The sequence below is a fragment of the Heterodontus francisci genome, chromosome 17 (assembly GCF_036365525.1).
Source record: "Heterodontus francisci isolate sHetFra1 chromosome 17, sHetFra1.hap1, whole genome shotgun sequence".
In the NCBI taxonomy this organism is placed as follows: domain Eukaryota; kingdom Metazoa; phylum Chordata; class Chondrichthyes; order Heterodontiformes; family Heterodontidae; genus Heterodontus; species Heterodontus francisci.
Window position 1 is genome coordinate 44,266,233 of NC_090387.1, and position 20,824 is coordinate 44,287,056.

Sequence of the window (20,824 nt, forward strand, 5' to 3'; positions counted from 1 at the left end):
CCATGTTAGCCAATATTTCAAAAGGTTCTCTCTCTTCAGGTGTTGTCCCCCTCTCCTTTAAATCTTCCGTCATCACACCCTCCTCAAAAACTTACCCTTGACCCTACCACCCCTGCAAACCACCGTCCCACCTCCAACTTTCCTTTCCTCTCCATAGAATCATAGAATGGTTACAGCACAGAAGGAGGCCATTTGGTCCATTGTCTGTGCCAGCTCTCTGCAAGAGCAACTCACCTAGTCCCACTCCACCACCTTTTCCCGGCAGCCATGTAAATGTTTCTATTCAGATAATTATCCAGTTCTCTTTTGAAGGCCTCAATTGAATCTGTCTCCACCACACTCTCAGGCAGTGCATTCCAGATCCTAAGCACACACCGTGGAAAAATGTTTTCCCTCATGTCACTGTTGCTTCTTTTGCCAATCACCTTAAATCAGTGTCCTCTAATCTGCATCCTTTCACCAATGGGAATAGTTTCTCCCAATCAACTCTGTCCAGACCTCTCATGATTTACCCTTATCAAATTTCCTCTTAATTTTCTCTTCTCCAAGCAGAACAGCCCCAGCTTCTCCAACCTATCCATGTACTGAAGTTCCGCATCCCTGGAACCATTCTCGGGAATCTTTCCGGCACCTTCTCTGATGCCTTAACATCCTTCCTAAAAGTGTGGTGCCCAGAACTGGACACAATACTCCAGTTGAGGCCGAACCAGGCTTTGGTACAGGTTTACCATAACTTTCTTGTTATTGTATGCTATGCCCCTACTTATAATTCCAAGGATCCAGTATGCTTTATTAAATGCTTTCTCAACCTGGCTTGCAACCTTCAATGATTTGTGTACCTATACCCACAGATCCCTCTGCTTCTGCACACCCTTTAGAATTGTACCCTCCAATCTACATTGTCCCCCTTGTACTTCCTACCACACTTTTCTTCCAATTAAATGTCATCTGCCATTTGTCTGCCTATTCCACCAGCCTGTCTATGCCCTCTTGAAGTTTATCACGATCCTCCTTGCAAGTTTGGTGCCATCTGCAAAATTTTGAAATTGTGCCCTGAACACCCAAATCTAGGTCATTAATATATATCAAGAAAAGCAGGGGTCCAAACACAACCCCTAGGAAACCCTTCCTCCAGTTGAAAAAACAACCATTCACAACTACTTTCTGTTTCTTGTCACTCAGCTAATTTTGTATCCATGCTGCTACTGTCCCATTTATTCCATGGGCTGACAAGCCTATTATGTTACACTGTTATCAAATGCCTTTTGGAAGTCCATGTACACCGCATTAACTGCATTACCTTCATCAGTTCTCTCTGTTACCTCATCAAAAAACTCAAGCAAAGTCCTTGTTACATGTTGTCACCTTTCAAATTCATTCCCATCTTTTCCGGAGATTCATGTTTGAATCTCTCCAATCAGGTGTTCAATACCTTTCGCAACTCCTCAGATACTGAAGCAGTCCATGTCCATATGCAGCAAGACCTGGACAATATTCAGGCTTAGGCTGATAAGTGGCAAGTAACATTCGCTCCACACAAGTTCCAGGCAATGACCATTTCCAACAAGAGAGAATCGAACCAACTTCCCTTAATGTTCAATGACATTACCATCGCTGAACCCCCATCTATCAACATTCTGGGGGTTACCATTGATTAGAAACTTAACTGGACCAGCCATCTAAATACTGTGTTTACAAGAACTGGTCAGAGGCTGGGAATTCTGCAGAGAGTAACTCATCTCCTGACTCCCCAAAGCCTGTCCACCATTTACAAGGCACTAGTCAGGAGTGTGATGGAATATTCTCCACTTTCCTGATAAGTGTGGCTGCAACAACACTCAAGAAGCTCAACACCACCCAGGCCAAAGCAGCCCACTTGACTGGCATCGCATCCGCCACCTTAAACATTCACTCTCTCTACCACTGGTGCACAGTAGCAGCAGTGTGTACCATATATAAAATGCACTACACCAACTCACCAAGCCTCCTTCAACAGCACCTTCCAAACTCATGAGCTTTACCACCTAGAAGGATGAGGGTAGCAGATGCATGGGACACCATCAGCTGTAAGTTCCCTTCCAAGCCACACATCATCCTGACTTGGAACTATATCATTGTTCCTTCACTGTTGCTGGATCAAAATCCCTTTCTAACACTGTGGGTGTACCTACACCAGATGAACTGCAGCAGTTCAAGAAGACAGCTCACCACAACCTTCTCAAGAGTAATTACGGATGGGCAACAAATGCTGGCCTTGCTAGCGATGCTCACAACTTATGAAAGAATAAAAAAGGGTTTCTGCCCCTGCCACAGTACCATAACAGCCCTTCTCAAAGTCACAAATGACAGTCTATGTGACTGTGACAAAGGTAAACGTTCCCGCCTTGTACTTCCTGACCTGTCTGCTGCCTTTGACACAGTTGATCACAACTTCCTGCTTCAACGCCTCTCCACTGTCGTCCAGCTAGGTGGAATTTCTCTCACCTGGTTCCATTCTTATCTATCTAATCAAAGCCAGAGAATCACCTGCAATGGCTTCTCTTCATCCTCCCGCACCCTTAACTCTGGTGTTCCCCATGAATCTATCCTTGGCCCTTTCCTATTTCTCATCTACATGCTGCTCCTCCGAGACATCATCTGAAAGCACAGCATTAGTTTTCACATGTATGCTGATGCCACTCAGCTCCACCCCACCATCACTTCCCTTGACTCTTCCAATGTTGCTAAATTAGCAGACAGTTTATCTGACATCCAGTACTAGATGAGCAGAAATTTCCTCCAATTAAATATTGAGAAGACTGAAGCCATTGTTTTCAGTCCCTGTTCCAAACTCTGTTCCCTAGCTATCAACTCCATCCCTCTCCCTGGCAACAGTCTGAGATTAAACCAGTCTGTTTGCAACCTTGGTGTCACATTTGACCCCTAGAGGAGCTTCCGACCTCAGATTCGTGCCATCACTAACACTGCCTATTTCCACCTCTGTAACTTTGTCTGACGTTGTCCCTGTCTCAGCACATCTGTGGCTGAAATCTTCATTCATGCCTTCGTTACCTCGAGATTTGACTATTCCAATAAATTCCTGGCTGGTCACTCAAATTCTACTCTCCATAAACTTGAGGTCCTCTAAAACTCTGTTGCCCATGTCTTAACTCGCACAAAGTCCTGTTCCCCTATCACCCCTGTGCACGCTGACCTACATTGGCTCCTGGTCAAGCAACGTTTTCATTTTAAAATTCTCCTCTTGTTTTCAAATCCCTCCTGATCTTTGTAAGCTCCCCCAGCTCCACAACCCTCTGGGATATTGGCGCTCCTCTAATTCTGGTCTCTTGTGCATCCCTGATTTTAATTGATCCACCACCGGTCAGTTGCCTAGGCCTCAAACTTTGGAATACCCTCCCGACTCCTCTCTGCTGCTCCACCTCACTTTTCTCCTTTAAGACACTCCTTAAAACCTCCCTCTTTAAACAAGCTTTTGGTTGTCCGACCTAATATCTCCTTTTGTGTCTCGGTGCCATACTTTTGTTTTACAATGCTCCTGTGAAATGCCTTGGATCATTTTATTATATTAAAGGCAGTATTTAAATATAAGTTCCTGTTGATGTTGAAGAACTTTCCTCAATAGCTTTCTATCATTTCAGAAAGCAGCATCCATGGCAAGCTCAAACTCAGGTGCTGCGTTTTACTACTTTCAACCGTTAAAAAAATCTTTCTACTTCCTTTTTCTCTTGAACACCCAGAGAAACTTCTGTAAGTTTTTTTTTAACTTGGGCCAGTATCTTCACTGGTCAGAGCTTTCATCAGCAGCTCTGACTTTAAAGGTAATTTGTATTTTTTTTCGTGACCGTGGTGTGAAATGCTGACCCTTTATTTTGTGTAGAGGTTGCAGCACAAAGTTATCCCTGTATAATCACTGCAGTTTTATGAATTGTCCAGATACCTCGGGGTCGATTCTGATAGAGCTTTCTTGCAGAAGTTATGCACCTAGAAAACTTCTGGACAGAAGTAGATCCTGAAGGTCTTTCAATAAAGTTCATAAGATCTGAAAAATCTATAACTATCTGATATGCAGAGGCATATTTTAAATAATTGTTCAATAGTTAATTATTTTAGATCACACAGATTACAAAAGTAAATGAAACAAAAGCAAACACTAAATTGTGACTAAATTCTTTTTTTTTGCTTATAGTGATATTACTGAACCAAATATGGAAAATTATCTGTCAACACATTTGCATTGTATTACGTTTGTGGCTTGCAGAGTCTCTGAAAACTACTTATTGAATAACATTTTCAGTATCAGCTGTTATTAAACAGTCCTAGCTCAGGACTTTCAAAGATATAATAAAGACATTATTTGAAATAAGGGCCAGAATTTAACATTGAGGCGGTGGCCCCGCCCACTGCCAGGCCTGGAAGTCACTTTGCTATTTTGCGTGGCTTTGGCCCTTAACTGGTCTCAGTTGGGACTTGTGCCCCTCTGAGGCAAGAAGTCCCACCTCCAAGAGCTACCAGCCAATCAGAGGGCCAGCTGCTCCACAGTCACAGCAGTGCCACTGGGACTGCACTCAGCAAGAAGAGCCATGACGGACGTTGCACTTGGAACAGCTAAGTGGGGTCGGGGCTTGCTGGGGACAATTGGCTAGGCCCTGGCAAGGGATGGGTGGGTCGGAGAGTAGGGCAGGGGAAGTAGTTTTAGTGGGAACGCACCGTGCTGCTGGGGAGGCCCTCTGTAGGGCACAGCATGCCGATCAGAAAGTCCCCGCCCCAAGCCTGTGGGGTGGCTTGGTGTGCCCCGTGGCCAGTAATTGCCACTTAAGGGTCTCAATTCGCCTGGGATAGGCAGGCCATTTGCCACCTCCCCTGCCACTGGTAAAATAACAGTGGGGCAGGTCGGCACCAGGCATGATTTTATGCTCCCCCCCCACAACCCAACTTCCCAGCCCGTTCCCGGGGTGTGGGGGAGGGCGTAAAATTCTGGCCAAGAAGATATTGGCTAATTTTTTTAAATGGGTGGGTTTGGGTCAGATGGGAAGTTAAAATATTACAAATCTGAAACAGGAACCAAACATGCTTTGAACAGGTTCACATTTTTGACGGAGGCAGGTTGAGGGCGGGTGACAAATCCACTCTCAGGAAGTGGGTCAATAACTGAAAACTTTTAAAGAGGCAACATACCTTCATTTTAACAGGATTTCTATTTTTAACTCATTTTGCAAAGGTTTCCCAGGCCTTGGGAAATCCGGCAGGTAAAAGGAGGTCAGGAGGGTTGGATCCATCAGGTTAGTGCACTACTGTGGGCCAGAAGGAGCAGAAATGTTTCCCCTGGTCCAACCAGCTTACCTGTGTACACTGTTACATCTCCAAGATCTTCCCCAGACCCCAAATCTCCATCATTACTTCCTGATCTCTCACTGACCCCTGCCCCCACCTGAACTCTGACTCTCCGATAATCACCCCCGACAACCACTAAAGATAACTGCTTGTGCTTTTTACAGTCTCATAATTTAATTTTCTCATCTCTGGCAGGCATAGCTCACTGTCACACATATTTATATGCAATTCAAGTAGTTTTTTTTCTGTTTTCCGCATAGGTTTTCTTTCTGATCCAGATGACCACATCCCACATACCCCGAACAGTTATCTTCCTACTCCAGACTCTCACTCTGTGATTAAACACAAGAGTGTTTTCTGAGCCCAGGCACTTGCGCTTCAGATTTCCATACAGTTTCCCTTCCAGGTCACTAGCAGTCATTCTCTCTGGTTGCACACACCCCTACCTCTTGCCTTTAAACAACCACTCCTCACAGATCCAGATAGCATCTTTGTTTGACCCTTGGGAAGTACTTGACTAAAGTGCAGTTTAGCGTCCTCAAGCTCTTTTTGTGACCTCACTCCTGCTCATTGTACATTGAACAAAATTTCTGAAAGAGCCTGTGAGTGAGATCACATAAACAATGTCAATTTCTGCTCTAACCCCTCTGAAATAGGCGAACTATAGCAAAAGAATAAGTTTAATATAGCCCTATGAAGTGAAATAAAACATATGGTTTAAGCAGAATAAATAGCACGGACCAAATCTTATCAAAATAAGTTTCACACTTCTGATTTGATTGCCTATGAGTTATGAGGTCAGGTCACAAGTATAAACATTTTCTTGGTCAGTGGTCCATGATGAATGGTCTCTATTTGATAAACTGCAAATACTCTGCCGTAATACCAAACTAAGGAGATGAAAGGGTATTAAGTCATAGTATTTTCATTTACTTTTGTGGCTATAGAACACCTTTTTATGTTAAGTATCATCATTTCTACTGAAGAGAATGCTGCCAATCTTCATATATAATTAGTGGAAATTAATATGACCATTTTGGATAACATTTGAACAATAATTGGCAGTAAACATGGCAAAAAAGATGTTTTGATTCAAAATGCCAGTTTTGGAATTTAAAAATGCAATGTATCATACTGGCAGGGTTATTTGAAAGACTCTTTCCATTTTTACAAGATTTGGATTATAATAAAATATTGCCAATTTGCTCTACTAACAGGATTTTTTCATAATTTTATAAACTTTTTCAGTGTTGTAACGATAATTTCACACAAGACATGCTTGAGTGTAAGTATGTTTATCGTTTATTCCACTTTTTTGAACAGCTGTACCTACATTAATCCTTAAAATCCTTATGAGTTCTGATGAAAGGTCACAGACTTGAAATATTAACACTGTTTCTCTCTCCAGCAGCAGTATTTTGCTTTTCTCTTCCTACATTAATCCTTGTTGCTCCTCCATCCTTTAGCTAGTGGAACTATGAGGATAATGTCTGAACCTGCCAGTTAAAAATCACGGTGCAGAGTTTTCGCTTGGGACACAGTTGGCAATCTGGGTGCAAATTGTGCTCAAATTGCGCTGGTTTTCCAAAATTAAGTTACGGTTCAAGTTTCTGCTCAAACTCATTTGCATAATTATAAACATAACTTTGTTTTAAAACCAGTGCAACCAAACAGCGTTTAGAACATAATTGTTTTATTTTCCTTGCGCTAAAAATATTCCTTGATGTATTTAAGAGCAGTAACCTGGTTCAGTTTTATCGACACAGCTGAAAATGGGTGTATCACAGAAAATAAGCATTTTGTATAAGTCTAGTCCACCACCTGTGAGTAACCAGGTTTTAAAGAACTGAAAGTGACTTTAAAAAAACTATACAGAAACATTTACTAGTTTCATTGGTGTACAGTAGTTAGTTTATTTGTAAATTAAATCATTTTTAATATTTAAACATTTTAAAAAGTTGCCTATTAGTGCCCTAGCGCCTAAAAAAGAGGTTTATTTGGAGAGCTTACTTGAAAGCTTGCAAATTGGCACAATTAGCAGAAACTCATCATGCTCATGAATTCAATCTGTGGGCGAGGCCAGCTTCCAGCACAATGTATTTTAAACCAGGGCAAAAGATTGCAGAAACCCAATTTGCACTGAACATAATTTTTCCTTGAAATCCTATGATCTTTTGCACTGGTTTGGCTGATTTTGGGGGAAGTGCACCGGAAACATTTTGAGTGTAACTCTATTCCCACATTCTTATTAAAGCCATGCCATTGACATATCCATTACACAAAAAATCCTTGTCTGCTTTCAGTTAAATCTTAATACATGGGTTATCAAGTGAAAGGCAAGATAAATCTTTAAAGAACAAGCTGCGTATATGTGGTAAGAACCAATATACCTGTCACTGAGTCTGCGCTCGGGATCATCACATTCTATGTTCTTTGATCCTTTATAAATTAACAGAGCTGCAACAATCAACTGGAGAATGATGGAGATGCACTGTAAAACAATAAATGGCAACATTGAACAAAACCTGTAGTGTGTGATGATGTACAACAACCCAACATATGATTTAGTATTTCACTAATCACTCTGGATATAAAAATGTTTTATCATACATACTTAAATTTAGTACAATGTCTATGAAACATTTTTAAATATACCATTGTTTTGTTTTAGAATGAAACTTGCATTTCTGTCCATACAATTCTTACAAGTAAGCAGTTTAAAAGGAATTGGGTTGTCTTATTTGACAATTTAATTCATTTTAAAAAAGGTAATTCAAACATTGAGTAGCAGAACCCCTACTTCTTCAAACCTCTCAATACACGAAGGGTAATCACTGATTATTTATTGTTACTGAGTCTTACACAAATAGAACTAAATCAAGTTTTCTTACAAATTTGTTCAGATATATGGGTGATACTAACAAGGCTGTATTTATTGCCCATCCACTTGTTATAGTAATTGCTTTTATAACTGAATGATATGCCCTAGCAATGCAGAGGGCATTAAGAGTTTAGCATATAGAGTTGGACTGAAGCCATGTGTAGATCAGACCAGGTAGAGGTGCTAATTTGCTTTCTCTGAGGAACATTAGTCAAATAATTCCATTTTTACAATAATCCAGCAGTTTTGATGATAATTTGTTTGGTTCTATCCTACAAGTACCAGATTTTACTGAATTCAGTTCCACAATTTGATGTGATGGGATTTGAATTATGACTTTGGGTTACCAATAACCAGGATACTATCACAAATGTGGTTTTCTATGTTGTAAAGTTGAATTCATGGTTTGCAGAATAAACACTGCTTTGCTTTCAATCGTTGTACCACCACATGCAATGGATTCTAAACAGTGGGTCCTGAGGCCAATTTAATATTACTATATCCTAAAAGGTGTTTCATGTACACACCAGTAGAACAAACAGGAAATAGTAAAACTGTATTCCTGGGCCTTGTTGCAGGAGATGTTTCATCTGTGATGCATTCGCAGTAAATAGGGCAATATCTAGAAAGCCCTGAGCAATAGTCTTTGTTCTGGCATACGTGTTGATGTTCCTTATTACCTGGAAGAGAAAATAGACTGTAAGTATAGTGCATCATTCCTGAATTTAGCAGAACGGCAGGTGTCTAAAGACATTAGGAACTAAAAAAGCAACACAATCCAAACTCACTGTTATAACACACCTTAAAGCACATTTTCTTCTTTTATTCAAAGTTAGCTGAATACTCTATTTAATTTATGGTCCTTTAATAAGATGGTACAGTTTTGCAATGTGTAATTTGGTTGGATGTTATTTCATAAGCATGAATGAAAGGGTAGCTGAATATGATACACCTATAATAGTCAGCCATTGCCACTTCTTAAGCAGCTAATGAGTAATGTAGCTGGTGTAAGCAATGGAAAGCTCAGTAATGAAACTATGGAATGGTGAACATTGATGCAAAGTGGATGAGTCACAAATTTGAAAAGTCCATTTTCCTCATGAGGCCTAACATGGAAACCTTTGAATATGATGGAGAGGTAACAAGCATGTCTATGATGGAGAGGTAACAAGCATGTCAGTAAGTGACAGACAATGTGGGCTCTATGGATGTCAGATTTTCCTCTCTGGCATGATTGCTGCTGTAATTATGACGAAGCAGGATTTTTGCACACCTGAAGGATTTGGCACTGATCTTACTGAACTTTCTGCATCAGGCCAGTTATAAATATTTTTGGTATCGCCTGACCTATACTTAGGAACTCACCACTTGAGGGGGTGGGGAGGAAAGGACAGTGAAGTGGGAATTAATTTCTGCTGCAATACCAGTAGCAGCTTGAAGTGCTAGGTATCCTCTCCAACTGGGAACATGTGGTACCTCCACTAAGGAAGTGAAATTCCAACATTACTTTTTACATTTCTGCTGTTGCCAATTATACTTTGTTTGGCCCTTTTGATTACCAAGGAATACTGGACACATGTTGTGTACAAGTGCAAGTCACATCCAGCATTACCAAGGTGGTAGTGATGGGATATACGATGCATGACGTTAGTGTCATTACCACCTCATTTACACATACCAACACCTACTTGGACAAGTGCTTTCAGCAACCAGTGGAAGCTATATGATGGCTTAAAAATTGGCAGAGGTCCAGTGTAATGAGCGCCCACACCAATTTTCACCTCCATCCCCTCGAGCATGCCAAAAATTGGGTGGTATTCAGAGGAATATCCTGCCTCAAATCCACTACTGAGAGGATCTTGCAGAATGGTGGAAGAAGCTTCATAGCTTAAAAAAAGTAAATAAACAAGAATATAAGAGTAACATAGCAGCACAGGGCATGTATAAAAATGAAGAAAACTTGCAGTTGCTAAAAGCATTGTATTCCTACAGAAATTTATTTATTTATTTTATTTAGAGATACAGCACTGAAACAGGCCCTTCAGCCCACCGAGTCTGTGCCGACCATCAACCACCCATTTATACTAATCCTACATTAATCCCATATTCCTACCACATCCCCAACTTCCCTCAATTCCCCGACCACCTACCTATACTAGGGGCAATTTATAATGGCCAATTTACCTATCAACCTGCAAGTCTTTGGCTGTGGGAGGAAACTGGGGCACCCGGCGAAAACCCACGCGATCACAGGGAAAACTTGCAAACTCCGCACAGGCAGTACCCAGAATTGAACCCGGGTCGCTGGAGCTGTGAGGCTGCAGTGCTAACCACTGCGCCACTGCCGCCCCATATTGAAAGAGAGTTATGCAAATTGTAATTGCAGGCTATGGTGACAGAATGTACTATAGGAAGGAATTTCATGAGCCAAGTCGTCTGAAGTTTCATAGCATCAGGTCAAACATGGAAAATGAAAATCTCCTGCTGATTATCACTTACTGCCCTCCTTCAGCTGATAAATCAGTACTCCTCCATGTTGAACACCACTTGGAAGAAGCAATGAGGGTAGCAAAGGCACATAAGGCCTTCAATGTTCATCACCAAGAGTGGCTCAGTAGCACCAATACTGAATGAGCTGGTTGGATCCTGAAGAACATAGCTGCCAGATTGGGCCTGCGGCAGGTGGTAGGAGAACCAACATGAGGGAAAAACCTATTTGATCTCATCCTCACCAATCTACCTGTTGCAGATACATCTGTCCATGAAAGTATTGGTAGGAGTGACCACCGCATAGTCCTTGTGATGCCAAATTTCTGTCTTCACACTGAGGGCACCCTCCTTTGTGTTGTATGGCACTACCACAATGCTAAATGGAATAGATTCAGAATTGTGGGCCATCATCAGCAACAGAATTGTATTCCACCACAATCTGTGACCTCATTGCCTGACATATCCCTCACTCTACCATTACCATCAAGCCAAGGGTTCAAGCCTTCAACGAAGAGTGTAGGAGAGTATTCCAGGAGCAAGACTAAGAGTACCTAAGAATTAGGTGTCAACCTGGTGAAGCTACAACATGGGACTACATGCATGCTAAACAGTGAAGCAGTATGCTATAGACAGAGGTAAGCAACCCCACAAACAGTGGATCAGATCAAAGCTCTTCAGTCCTGCCACATCCAGTCATGAATGGTGTTGGACAATTAAACAACTATCAGGAGGAGGAGGCTCCATGAACATCCCCATCCTCAATGAGTCCAGCACGTGTGTGCAAAAGACGAGGCTGAACCGTTTGCAACCAACTTCAACCAGAAGTGCAAAGCAGATGATCCATCTTGGTCTCCTCCTGAGTTCTGCACCATCACAGATGCTAGTCTTCAATCAATTCAATTCACTCCATGTGATAGCAAGAAACAGCTGAGTGCAATGGAGTTGTTTGAAACCAGTGGCATTGAGAACAGCAGTAGCATCTGCAGTGACATTCTCAGTAATAAGGCCTTTGGTAGGAGCATCTTTCATGACTGAGATCTTAGGATTCACATTCCAATTGTAGTCATGTCTGTCTTTAACTTGCTTGTATAATGGTTTCAATCATAATGAAAGAAGAGACTTTACAGATGTTTTATGCTCATTCAGATTGGTGTTTATTCTAAGTATATGTATTCCAGCAGTGGCATGTCTGAGGTCCCATTGTTGCCATCGATTATTACTCATCAGTGGCACTTCTGTGCCATCACATAGACCGGCTTAAGTGACCATAGGTACTGCCTGAGATGAATGAACTCATGGTGAGATCAGCAAAGTAGATTCTAGTGTTGATCCTCATTCCTCATGATTAATTGCGGATAAAAGTATCAGGCTATCTGTATCCCATGCAGTCCACTAGTTGCCTGTGCAGTTCATTACCACGATACTCCCTCAGTTAGTGTTGGCACATGCATAAGCAGCATGCAGAAGATCAGTTCTGAAGAAAGGTCATTGAGCTGAAACTCTGTTTTTCTCTCCACAGATGCTGCCTAACCTGCTGAGTATTTCCAGCATTTTTTGCTTTTGTTTCAGATTTCCAGAAACTGCAGTATTTTGCTGTAGCAGTTTATGCCTCCGAAAGGGAAAACATACAATAAAAAGCTGATTAAACAAGTACGCCAAGGGCATTGAATTCATTTTAATGTATCTTGCAATGTATCATGCTTGCATTGTGTAAAAAAGGGAGTTTTAGTTGTTGAAAAGTAAACCTACCAGAAAAGTGCAATTCTCTACAAAAAATATACTGTAAAGCAAATAGCTGTACTGTGATTGTAAACATGGCCAATAGAAAGTAATGTGCCCAATTGCAGAGTTTACTGTGATGAAACCCTCATCTCCCTGACTTATGATCAAGCCGCTAATGCAGTTTTATCTGGACCTCAGATGAGGGACACGGCGAGCAGCAACAACAATACCAGCAGGAGCAGTGGTAGCCTTCTTTTCAACCACCTGCCGCTCCACAAAACAGAGGAGATTGGCATGGAGCTCCAGCTTACAGGAGGCGATAACCACACCACAAGGTATATAGGCAGAGGAAAATCTTCCTGGACTTGACTGAGCATCACTGTCTCTGAAGGTTCAGTGTTTCCCGTCAGGTCATTGCTATCATTTGCAACCTCCTGGGAGAAGAGCTCCTTCCAATTGGACCAGGTGGGCACACATTTCCAGTGCCGCTGAAGGTCACCACAGCCCTGAATTTCTTCACCTCTGGCTCCTTCCGGGAATCTGCTGGCAACCTCTGTAGAATCTCAATCTACTGCCCACAAGTGCATTTCACAGGTGATGGTGCCATGTTTTCCAAGGCTGCCACTTATGTGCACTTCGCTTCCGATGAGGCCAATCAGAATGAATGGGGGCTGCCGTTACTGGTTTCCCACAAGTACAGGGAATCATATACTGCACATATATGGCAATCAAGGCACTCCCAGATCACCCAGCAGTATTCATCAACTGAAAGAGATTTCACTACATCAATGTTCAGCTGGTCTGCAACCACTGAAAAATCATCATGCATGTCTGTGCCAAGATTTTCAGGTAGCTGCCATATTGCATTCATCCTGCGCCAGTCAAATCTCCCATAGATATTCACACCTTGAGTCCACGGATGGCTCCTTGGAGACAAGGACTATGTGACTGATGAGGAGCCCTACCACTGATGCCCAGGAAAGGTACAACAGAAGCCACATAAGCATCAGAGCTGTAATTGAGCAAGCAATCGGGGTGCTGAGGATGCGACTCAGGTGCCTGGACAGATGTAGGTGAGTCCTTCAGTATGCACTGATTGTGATTTTTGGAATGGTAGTTGTCTGCTGTGCCTTGCACAACAAGGACTGAAGCTCCAGCAAGATGAAAGTGATCAGGGCTCTGCAACTTTGGAGGAGAAGCAACAGGAGGAGGATGAGGAACAGGAATAGAGTGATGTGGCAAGGACACCAGCAGCTGCACACATAGTTGCCAGGGATGCCCGGGACAGCCTCATCCAGACATGCTTCAGTTAAACTGAGGCAGTTCAGTCACCTGGCAAACAAAATCTGAAAGCACTGTGCCCTCCCCCCACCAGGCCCAAACACAAAGCAGTCCCACAATAAACAATTCATCCCTCTTATAGACACCTGTATCTGTTCTTATCAGTTTAATATCTGATACATCCCTTATCTGGGGACCATATATTAAATGGGAACAGGTTACTGAGTTGGATGATCAGCCATGATCATAATGAATGGCGGAGCAGACTCGAAGGGTCGAATGGCCTACTCCTGCTCCTATTTTCTATGTTTCAATGTTACCCACTGCTCGCCTTTAACTCTTGTCCTACCATTCTTCACAAGCTAGAAGGTCCCTTGACAGGCGATAGGCAAAAACAGGTATGGTGGAACAATAAAGCAGTGAAAAAACATGTTATGGTGCATAAATATGAATCTGAATTATGTGACAATTAAACACAGTGTTAAACACCCAAGTTAATACCCTTATGCAACTACAAATCCTCTCTCTTCATTCTTCTAGTACTCCTCCATGGTGCTACCCCTGTGGCTTCAGCAGAGCTAGAGGCAGGCTGCTTGTATCCCTGCTCTGACTGCTCAGATGCTGGTGACCAATGCCCTCTGGGTTTTGGAGCCTGTGAAGGCCTCACCAAAGGCTGCCTCTCTTGCACTTTTGCAGGAACAAACTTGGTCATTGGGACAGGAGGCAACATGTGGGGCTGTGACTGAGCGGGATGCAAGGGGGTCAGCAGGGGAAGATCCTGAGGGATGCTTGTAGGCGCTTTGGGAAATGAAAGACATGAGTTAGAACTAACAAGGTGAGAGGGTTCCAAGTCATCATTGTACAGATCACCATATTTCAGTGGCTGCTGACATCAAGTCACTATCAATGAGTGTTGTGTGCCATGAGGCTGTGTGATATTTAATTCTGTCACCAGGTAGATGGGATGCCCCCATTTCTCCATCTCCAATGGCCAGGCATGCCAAGATCTGGCTTGTCGCCATCACTTCCTCCTCTGCTACTGTCAGGGTGGTTATGACTGGAGGGCCACCCCCAGTTCTCTGTCTCTCCCTGGTGTTCTGCACTCTCCTCCTGCAAGGAGAGAAAGAAGAGACCTATGAGTGTGAGAAGTAGTATGTTTTGAGAGGGTGGATGACAACATTTTTGGAGAGTCACTGTGAGGGATGGGTGTGATATTCCAGTAAGATGAGGGTGAGTGACAGTGTTGGCTGGTCAGAGGGGGATGTAAGAAGGTGCCTTGACAGAGAGGGATGGGTGCAGCTGGAAAGAGTATTGGTCTGAGGAGTGATGTGCAGGAGAAGGCTTAAGGAGGCAAAGTGAGGGGGTTTGTACTTGAATGTGCCATGCCACTCACCTCTCCTGCCCTAATTAGGTCATTGAACCTCTCACGGCACTGTATCAAGGAGTGAGGCATCACATTCCTGCTGCCCTCATTAACCACTTTCAATCACATCTGCTTGTATCCAGTGGCTATCTTCATCCTGCCATCTATGGGGAACAGAATCTCCCTGAGGCCCCTTAAAGCCTGCAGCATTATCTCCAGAGATACATGAGAGAAGCATGGCACTGCCTTGCCATGTTAAGCCTCCATTTCTGCAGGTTTTGGCTCTGTCTACACTGCTGTAAAATGATCCAAGTTTGATTCTCGCGAGGTCTCTTTAAATAGTGGAACTGACAGGGGCTGATACGAATCGTCATCATGCCTGCCTGCTCAAATTGGTTGGGAACCCGCAAATGCAGTGTCTGGGTTAAAAAGCTGCTGATAAACACATCGCTAAAACTTTCAGGTTCCTGAAGCACTGTCGGGCTCTCCTGCTGCAAGCGGGTCTGAAAGTTAAAATTCAGCCTGTAGGATCTAAAGGATTGCTTTAATTTCCCTGAAGGCTCTAGTTTACCTTTATACCTTATTGTATGTGTTCTCTTATGGGATGCAGATGTAATGATATAGGGCTGAATTTTGCCACTTTAGTCTTTAAATGGGAGGCAGCTTAATTTCTGGGTCCATAACCCAGAGATGAGAGTGGTACACCTTCCGGTTCAATCTTCCGAAAGTCCAAAAGAACCCGCCTCTGGGATCGCCATCCAATTAGGGATGATGGGCGGGTCGAGGCGGCAGGAGGGCAAATCAGCGTGCATGATTTAAAGGGCAGCCAGCAGCCTTCACTGTGACTGTAGTGAGTGTGCTGCTGAAGTGACTGGCACACATGAGGGCAGAGCAAAATGGAGGTGAGATGAGGCTGAAGGAGCCAGCAAGCAGTTCTTCACCCCAAGCTCCAACCATGACAGCAGTCCAAATGACATACTACTGCAATGGCAAGTCTCTGCCTACGGATGACCTCAGACTTGCTGTTACCCTCATTTAAAGTTCACATTGCATGTCATTATGATGCCGTTCCAACCTCCTGCTGTGCACACACCTCCTGTGAGTTGCTGGGAAAATGCCTCCTAATTGCTTCCTAAACAACGTCAATTGGCTTCCCACTGCTGCTGCTGCGTTGGCTGCTGACATCGCACTCAGCCCATTCCTTGGCAAAGCGGCTGGAGGTGGGAACAGGCCCAATGCATTTTTTCAAATTTTCTGGCTCCCACCCCCCACCCCCCACCTCCAAACCCGCTCCCAAGGGCTTGGGAAAATTTCCCCCCAATCAGAGTTATCTGACGTCTCTGAGGAATTGGTCATCCATTCTTCCTTCTTCAAATCATGTTTGATTCTGCAGTACAAGCATTATGTGCATTGCAGGGATTTGTGTCTCGAGGTACTTTATTTTCTCATGGTGTAGTCAAAGCATTTGCAAATTTATGCTGTAATCGCCTTCTTATTGGGTATGCTAAAGGATTTTTGTCATCTACATGATTACAGTTGATAATGCCCTCTACCTTGGTGAAGCCACCAATTTGTTGGAACTTTATTACTGCATTAGAAATGTATTTTATTTTAACTTTTGCTCATTTTAGGAACGGTACTAACTGTAGACAAAATAGTCAGTCAATACTTTTCATTGCTTTTGTACCATTGGGTGGGATTTCACGGGACCAGGTGGGAAAGGGTAGATAGAAATAGAAGTGGAAGCGGGTGGTGAAAGCCCTCCCACTCCAACTCCTATTCCCATAGCAATTTTGCGCCAGCTGGCCAATTACCGGCCAGCCGGTGGGGTGACCAGTCACTCAGTGGCTGGAGGTGGAATTTAAAGCAGCGACTCCCGTTGTCACCTGAAACAGAAGGAGTTGCTGGAACCATATTTAAAAGGCTGCCAGCACCCAAGACATGATGCACATGTCTGTTCCTGCAACTCTCATCCCTGCAAACATTCTCCAAAGACTCAGACCTGCCAGCATCCAGTTACCAGTGACTCCTCTGGCATCCAGCTCCCGGTGACTCCTCCGGCATCCAGCTGTCAGTGACTCCTCAGGCATCCAGCTCCCGGAGACTCCTCCGGCATCCAGCTGCCAGTGACCTCCGGCATCCAGCTCCCGGTGACCCCTCCGGCATCCAGCTGCCAGTGACTCCTTTGGCATTCAGCTGCCAGTGACCCCTCCGGCATCCAGCTGCCAGTGACCCCTCCAGCATCCAGCTGCCAGTGACTCCTTTGGCATCCAGCTGTCAGTGACCCCTCCGGCATCCAGCTGCCAGTGACCCCTCCGGCATCCAGCTGCCAGTGACCCCTCCAGCATCCAGTGACTCCTTTGGCATCCAGCTGCCAGTGACCCCTCCGGCATCCAGCTGCCAGTGACCCCTCCGGCATCCAGCTGTCAGTGACCCCTCCAGCATCCAGCTGCCAGTGACTCCTTTGGCATCCAGCTGCCAGTGACCCCTCCGGCATCCAGCTGCCAGTGACTCCTTTGGCATCCAGCTGCCAGTGACCCCTCCGGCATCCAGCTGCCAGTGACCCCTCCGGCATCCAGCTGCCAGTGACCCCTCCAGCATCCAGCTGCCAGTGACTCCTTTGGCATCCAGCTGCCAGTGACCCCTCCGGCATCCAGCTGCCAGTGACCCCTCCGGCATCCAGCTGCCAGTGACCCCTCCGGCATCCAGCTGTCAGTGACTCCTCAGGCATCCAGCTCCCGGAGACTCCTCCGGCATCCAGCTGCCAGTGACCTCCGGCATCCAGCTCCCGGTGACCCCTCCGGCATCCAGCTGCCAGTGACTCCTTTGGCATTCAGCTGCCAGTGACCCCTCCGGCATCCAGCTGCCAGTGACCCCTCCAGCATCCAGCTGCCAGTGACTCCTTTGGCATCCAGCTGTCAGTGACCCCTCCGGCATCCAGCTGCCAGTGACCCCTCCGGCATCCAGCTGCCAGTGACCCCTCCAGCATCCAGTGACTCCTCAGGCATCCAGCTGCCAGTGACCCCTCCGGCATCCAGCTGCCAGTGACCCCTCCGGCATCCAGCTGTCAGTGACCCCTCCAGCATCCAGCTGCCAGTGACTCCTTTGGCATCCAGCTGCCAGTGACCCCTCCGGCATCCAGCTGCCAGTGACTCCTTTGGTATCCAGCTGCCAGTGACCCCTCCGGCATCCAGCTGCCAGTGACCCCTCCGGCATCCAGCTGCCAGTGACCCCTCCAGCATCCAGCTGCCAGTGACTCCTTTGGCATCCAGCTGCCAGTGACCCCTCCGGCATCCAGCTGCCAGTGACCCCTCCGGCATCCAGCTGCCAGTGACCCCTCCGGCATCCAGCTGCCAGTGACCCCTCCGGCATCCAGCTACCAGTGACCCCTCCAGCATCCAGATGCCAGTGACCGCTCCAGCATCCAGCTGCCGGTGGTCCCTCCAGCATCCAGCTGCTGGTGACCCTTCCAGCATCCAGCTGCCGGTGATCCTTCCAGCATCCTCCAAAGAAATGTGTAGGAGGAATGCACGCGTAGGCATGGCAGAGGCAAGATTCTGGAGGACCCTACGGTACAGTGTCAACTCCCTGCATGTTCTCCTCCAGGCTGCTTGGGCAAGGCAGGAGGTCCTCTTCCCCAGGGACAGAAGGACGAGACCTCCCCACCTAACCAAGCAAGCCTGGACGGAGGTCACAGCAGAAGTCAGCAGCTGTGGCATCGTCCGGTGAGCCTGGCTGTAGTGCCGCAAACGTGTCCCAGACCTTCTCCACCCCACAAGGGTGAGTTCCCCACTCAGTGCCCTTTGGGGGCAGCAAAAGGATAAGTATGAGGGTGCAGATGGTGAGGGGAGAGACACCACCATGCTGGTGGCAATGGGTGGAGGCTACAGCATCTCCTTTGTAAGGAATGTCTGCAGCTCTGTCTAGGGGAGTGAGCCTCACACTGCTGACCCTTGCCGGGTGATTCAAGAGAAATCTAGTGGCACATGCATGCATTGGCCCCAGACACAGCAGCAAGCATGCAAGGTGATTAGGCATTGTGTTTGCTCTAGTGCGGTCACTAACATTATTCTTCCTTATTACCACAAGAGAATAGGGCCCAGAACGCAAAAGAGAGGATCTGAACTAGTGGCGGACTCCCAGTGATCGCCATCCTGACACCCATGGAGGCGGAGGCTCTAGAGCTGGCAGGTTATCATGCCAGCTGCTCCATCGAAGACGGTGAAGCCAGAGTGCATTCGCAGGAGGTGAGCCACCTCATCAGCGGGCACAAGGGAAGCCTCAGGCGTGCATAAGGGATAGTGTACATATGTCCTCCAATGTAGAGACATCAATTTGAGATGTAGGCAACTCTCTGGGCTCCTGTCTGGAGAGACGAGAAGTGCTGATCATTCTGTTCTCTTTCACAGGTCATGCGCAAGAACAGAGCTGCCATCTCCAGGGGACAGTCGTCCACCTCTGAGGAGGTGGAGGGGACCTCAGAGAGCTCAACATCACAACATTCCCCTGCACCCTCCACCAGTGCAGATACTTTCACCTTGGTAGGTATGCGTTCATGAATAGAATTGGGGTCACAACCTGGTGAAAGCACCACACATGCGGCTTTCCAGCTATTGGAGGCTGTGACAGCTGAGGCCACTGACAACGGAGGAGTGTGGGAGGCCAGGCCCAGGCTGAGCCCCAGGCTGATGACATGCCACTGGAGTCATCTGTGAGGTGGCAGATGCTGGACGTCCAACGTGAGGTGCGTGAAAATCTGGTGGGGTTTCCAAAGGGTATGCATGGCCTGGCTCAGACAGTGCAGGACTCCATCCAGCCATGGGTGCTGCGATTTCCCTCTCATCTGAGTGCATGCCTTCCTCCATTGAGAGATTGGCAACTCTGATAAAATACCACATCCAGCAGGTCAGTCAGTGGATGCTGGAGATATGCCATCACCTTATCCTGAGCTCTATCCAGTAGTGGGAAGGCGAGAGAGGGAAGAAGCACTTGGAGTCTCCACCAGGTCCTTGTTCATCTCAGGTTAGTAGGGAAGTGCCTTACAAAGGACGATGAGAAGCTGCCTTCAGTTTCTGGGGGCTTCTCTCATGGCACTCCTGGAGTGGACAGCGGTTCCTCAGCTCCTCTACCAGTGACACCAGCGCCTCATGTTGTCGTACCTACAGAGGAGGCTCCTACACCTGTGCAGGAGCTACTCAGCATTCCTGGGCCTAGCAGGCCTCAGACAGGCAGAGGACAGCTGCCAAGGTCATCCTAGGCCATGGGGTGACAAGTTCAGCAGCCTGCCTCCATCGCAGCTGGCAGCGAAAGGAGAGCACCACGTAGGAGCACTCATAAAATAATTAAGAGAAAGCAATAGATGTACCTGGGCCTCACGGGTGAACGGACAGTTAAAGACTCTCTGTTTGTTGGAGATGATTTTTGTAATAACTACTGAATTTAGTTTATGTAAGTTTCTATCCATTGTTGGTGATCCTCTGTCAGTGCAAGAGTGTCAGGCGTCGACCCAAGGGATGGCTGGGTACGACCATGGCTTGTGTGTTCAGCCTTTGCATATTGTTGAATCAGCAGTTACGAGTGGCCAAGGGGTTCTGGGCTAAGTGCAGAGGTAAGTGGCACTTGTGCCTCCTGAGAAAGACTTTTATGCTGTCCCACTAATGAGATTAAATTATATTGTTATTGACAATCAAACTACGTTGAATCCAATGAGAGATTCCTATTAGTGAAGACAGATAGCAGGTATCAGTTGTACCAAC

The 20,824-nt window shown here is 45.7% G+C and overlaps 1 protein-coding gene across 1 annotated transcript in view; it reads right to left on the reverse strand.

The window, feature by feature from the left end:
- Positions 1–6,841: 6,841 nt before the first annotated feature.
- The window catches only part of LOC137378586 (ninjurin-2-like), a 78,434-nt gene continuing 64,451 nt past the window's right edge, over positions 6,842–20,824 (reverse strand). Inside the window, exons 3-5 of the mRNA XM_068048890.1 lie at positions 8,740–8,892; positions 7,722–7,822; positions 6,842–6,941 (exon numbers count right to left, since the gene is read on the reverse strand). Of these exons, the coding sequence (XP_067904991.1) occupies positions 6,842–6,941; positions 7,722–7,822; positions 8,740–8,892 (354 nt within the window). The remainder of the gene's footprint in view (positions 6,942–7,721; positions 7,823–8,739; positions 8,893–20,824) is intronic.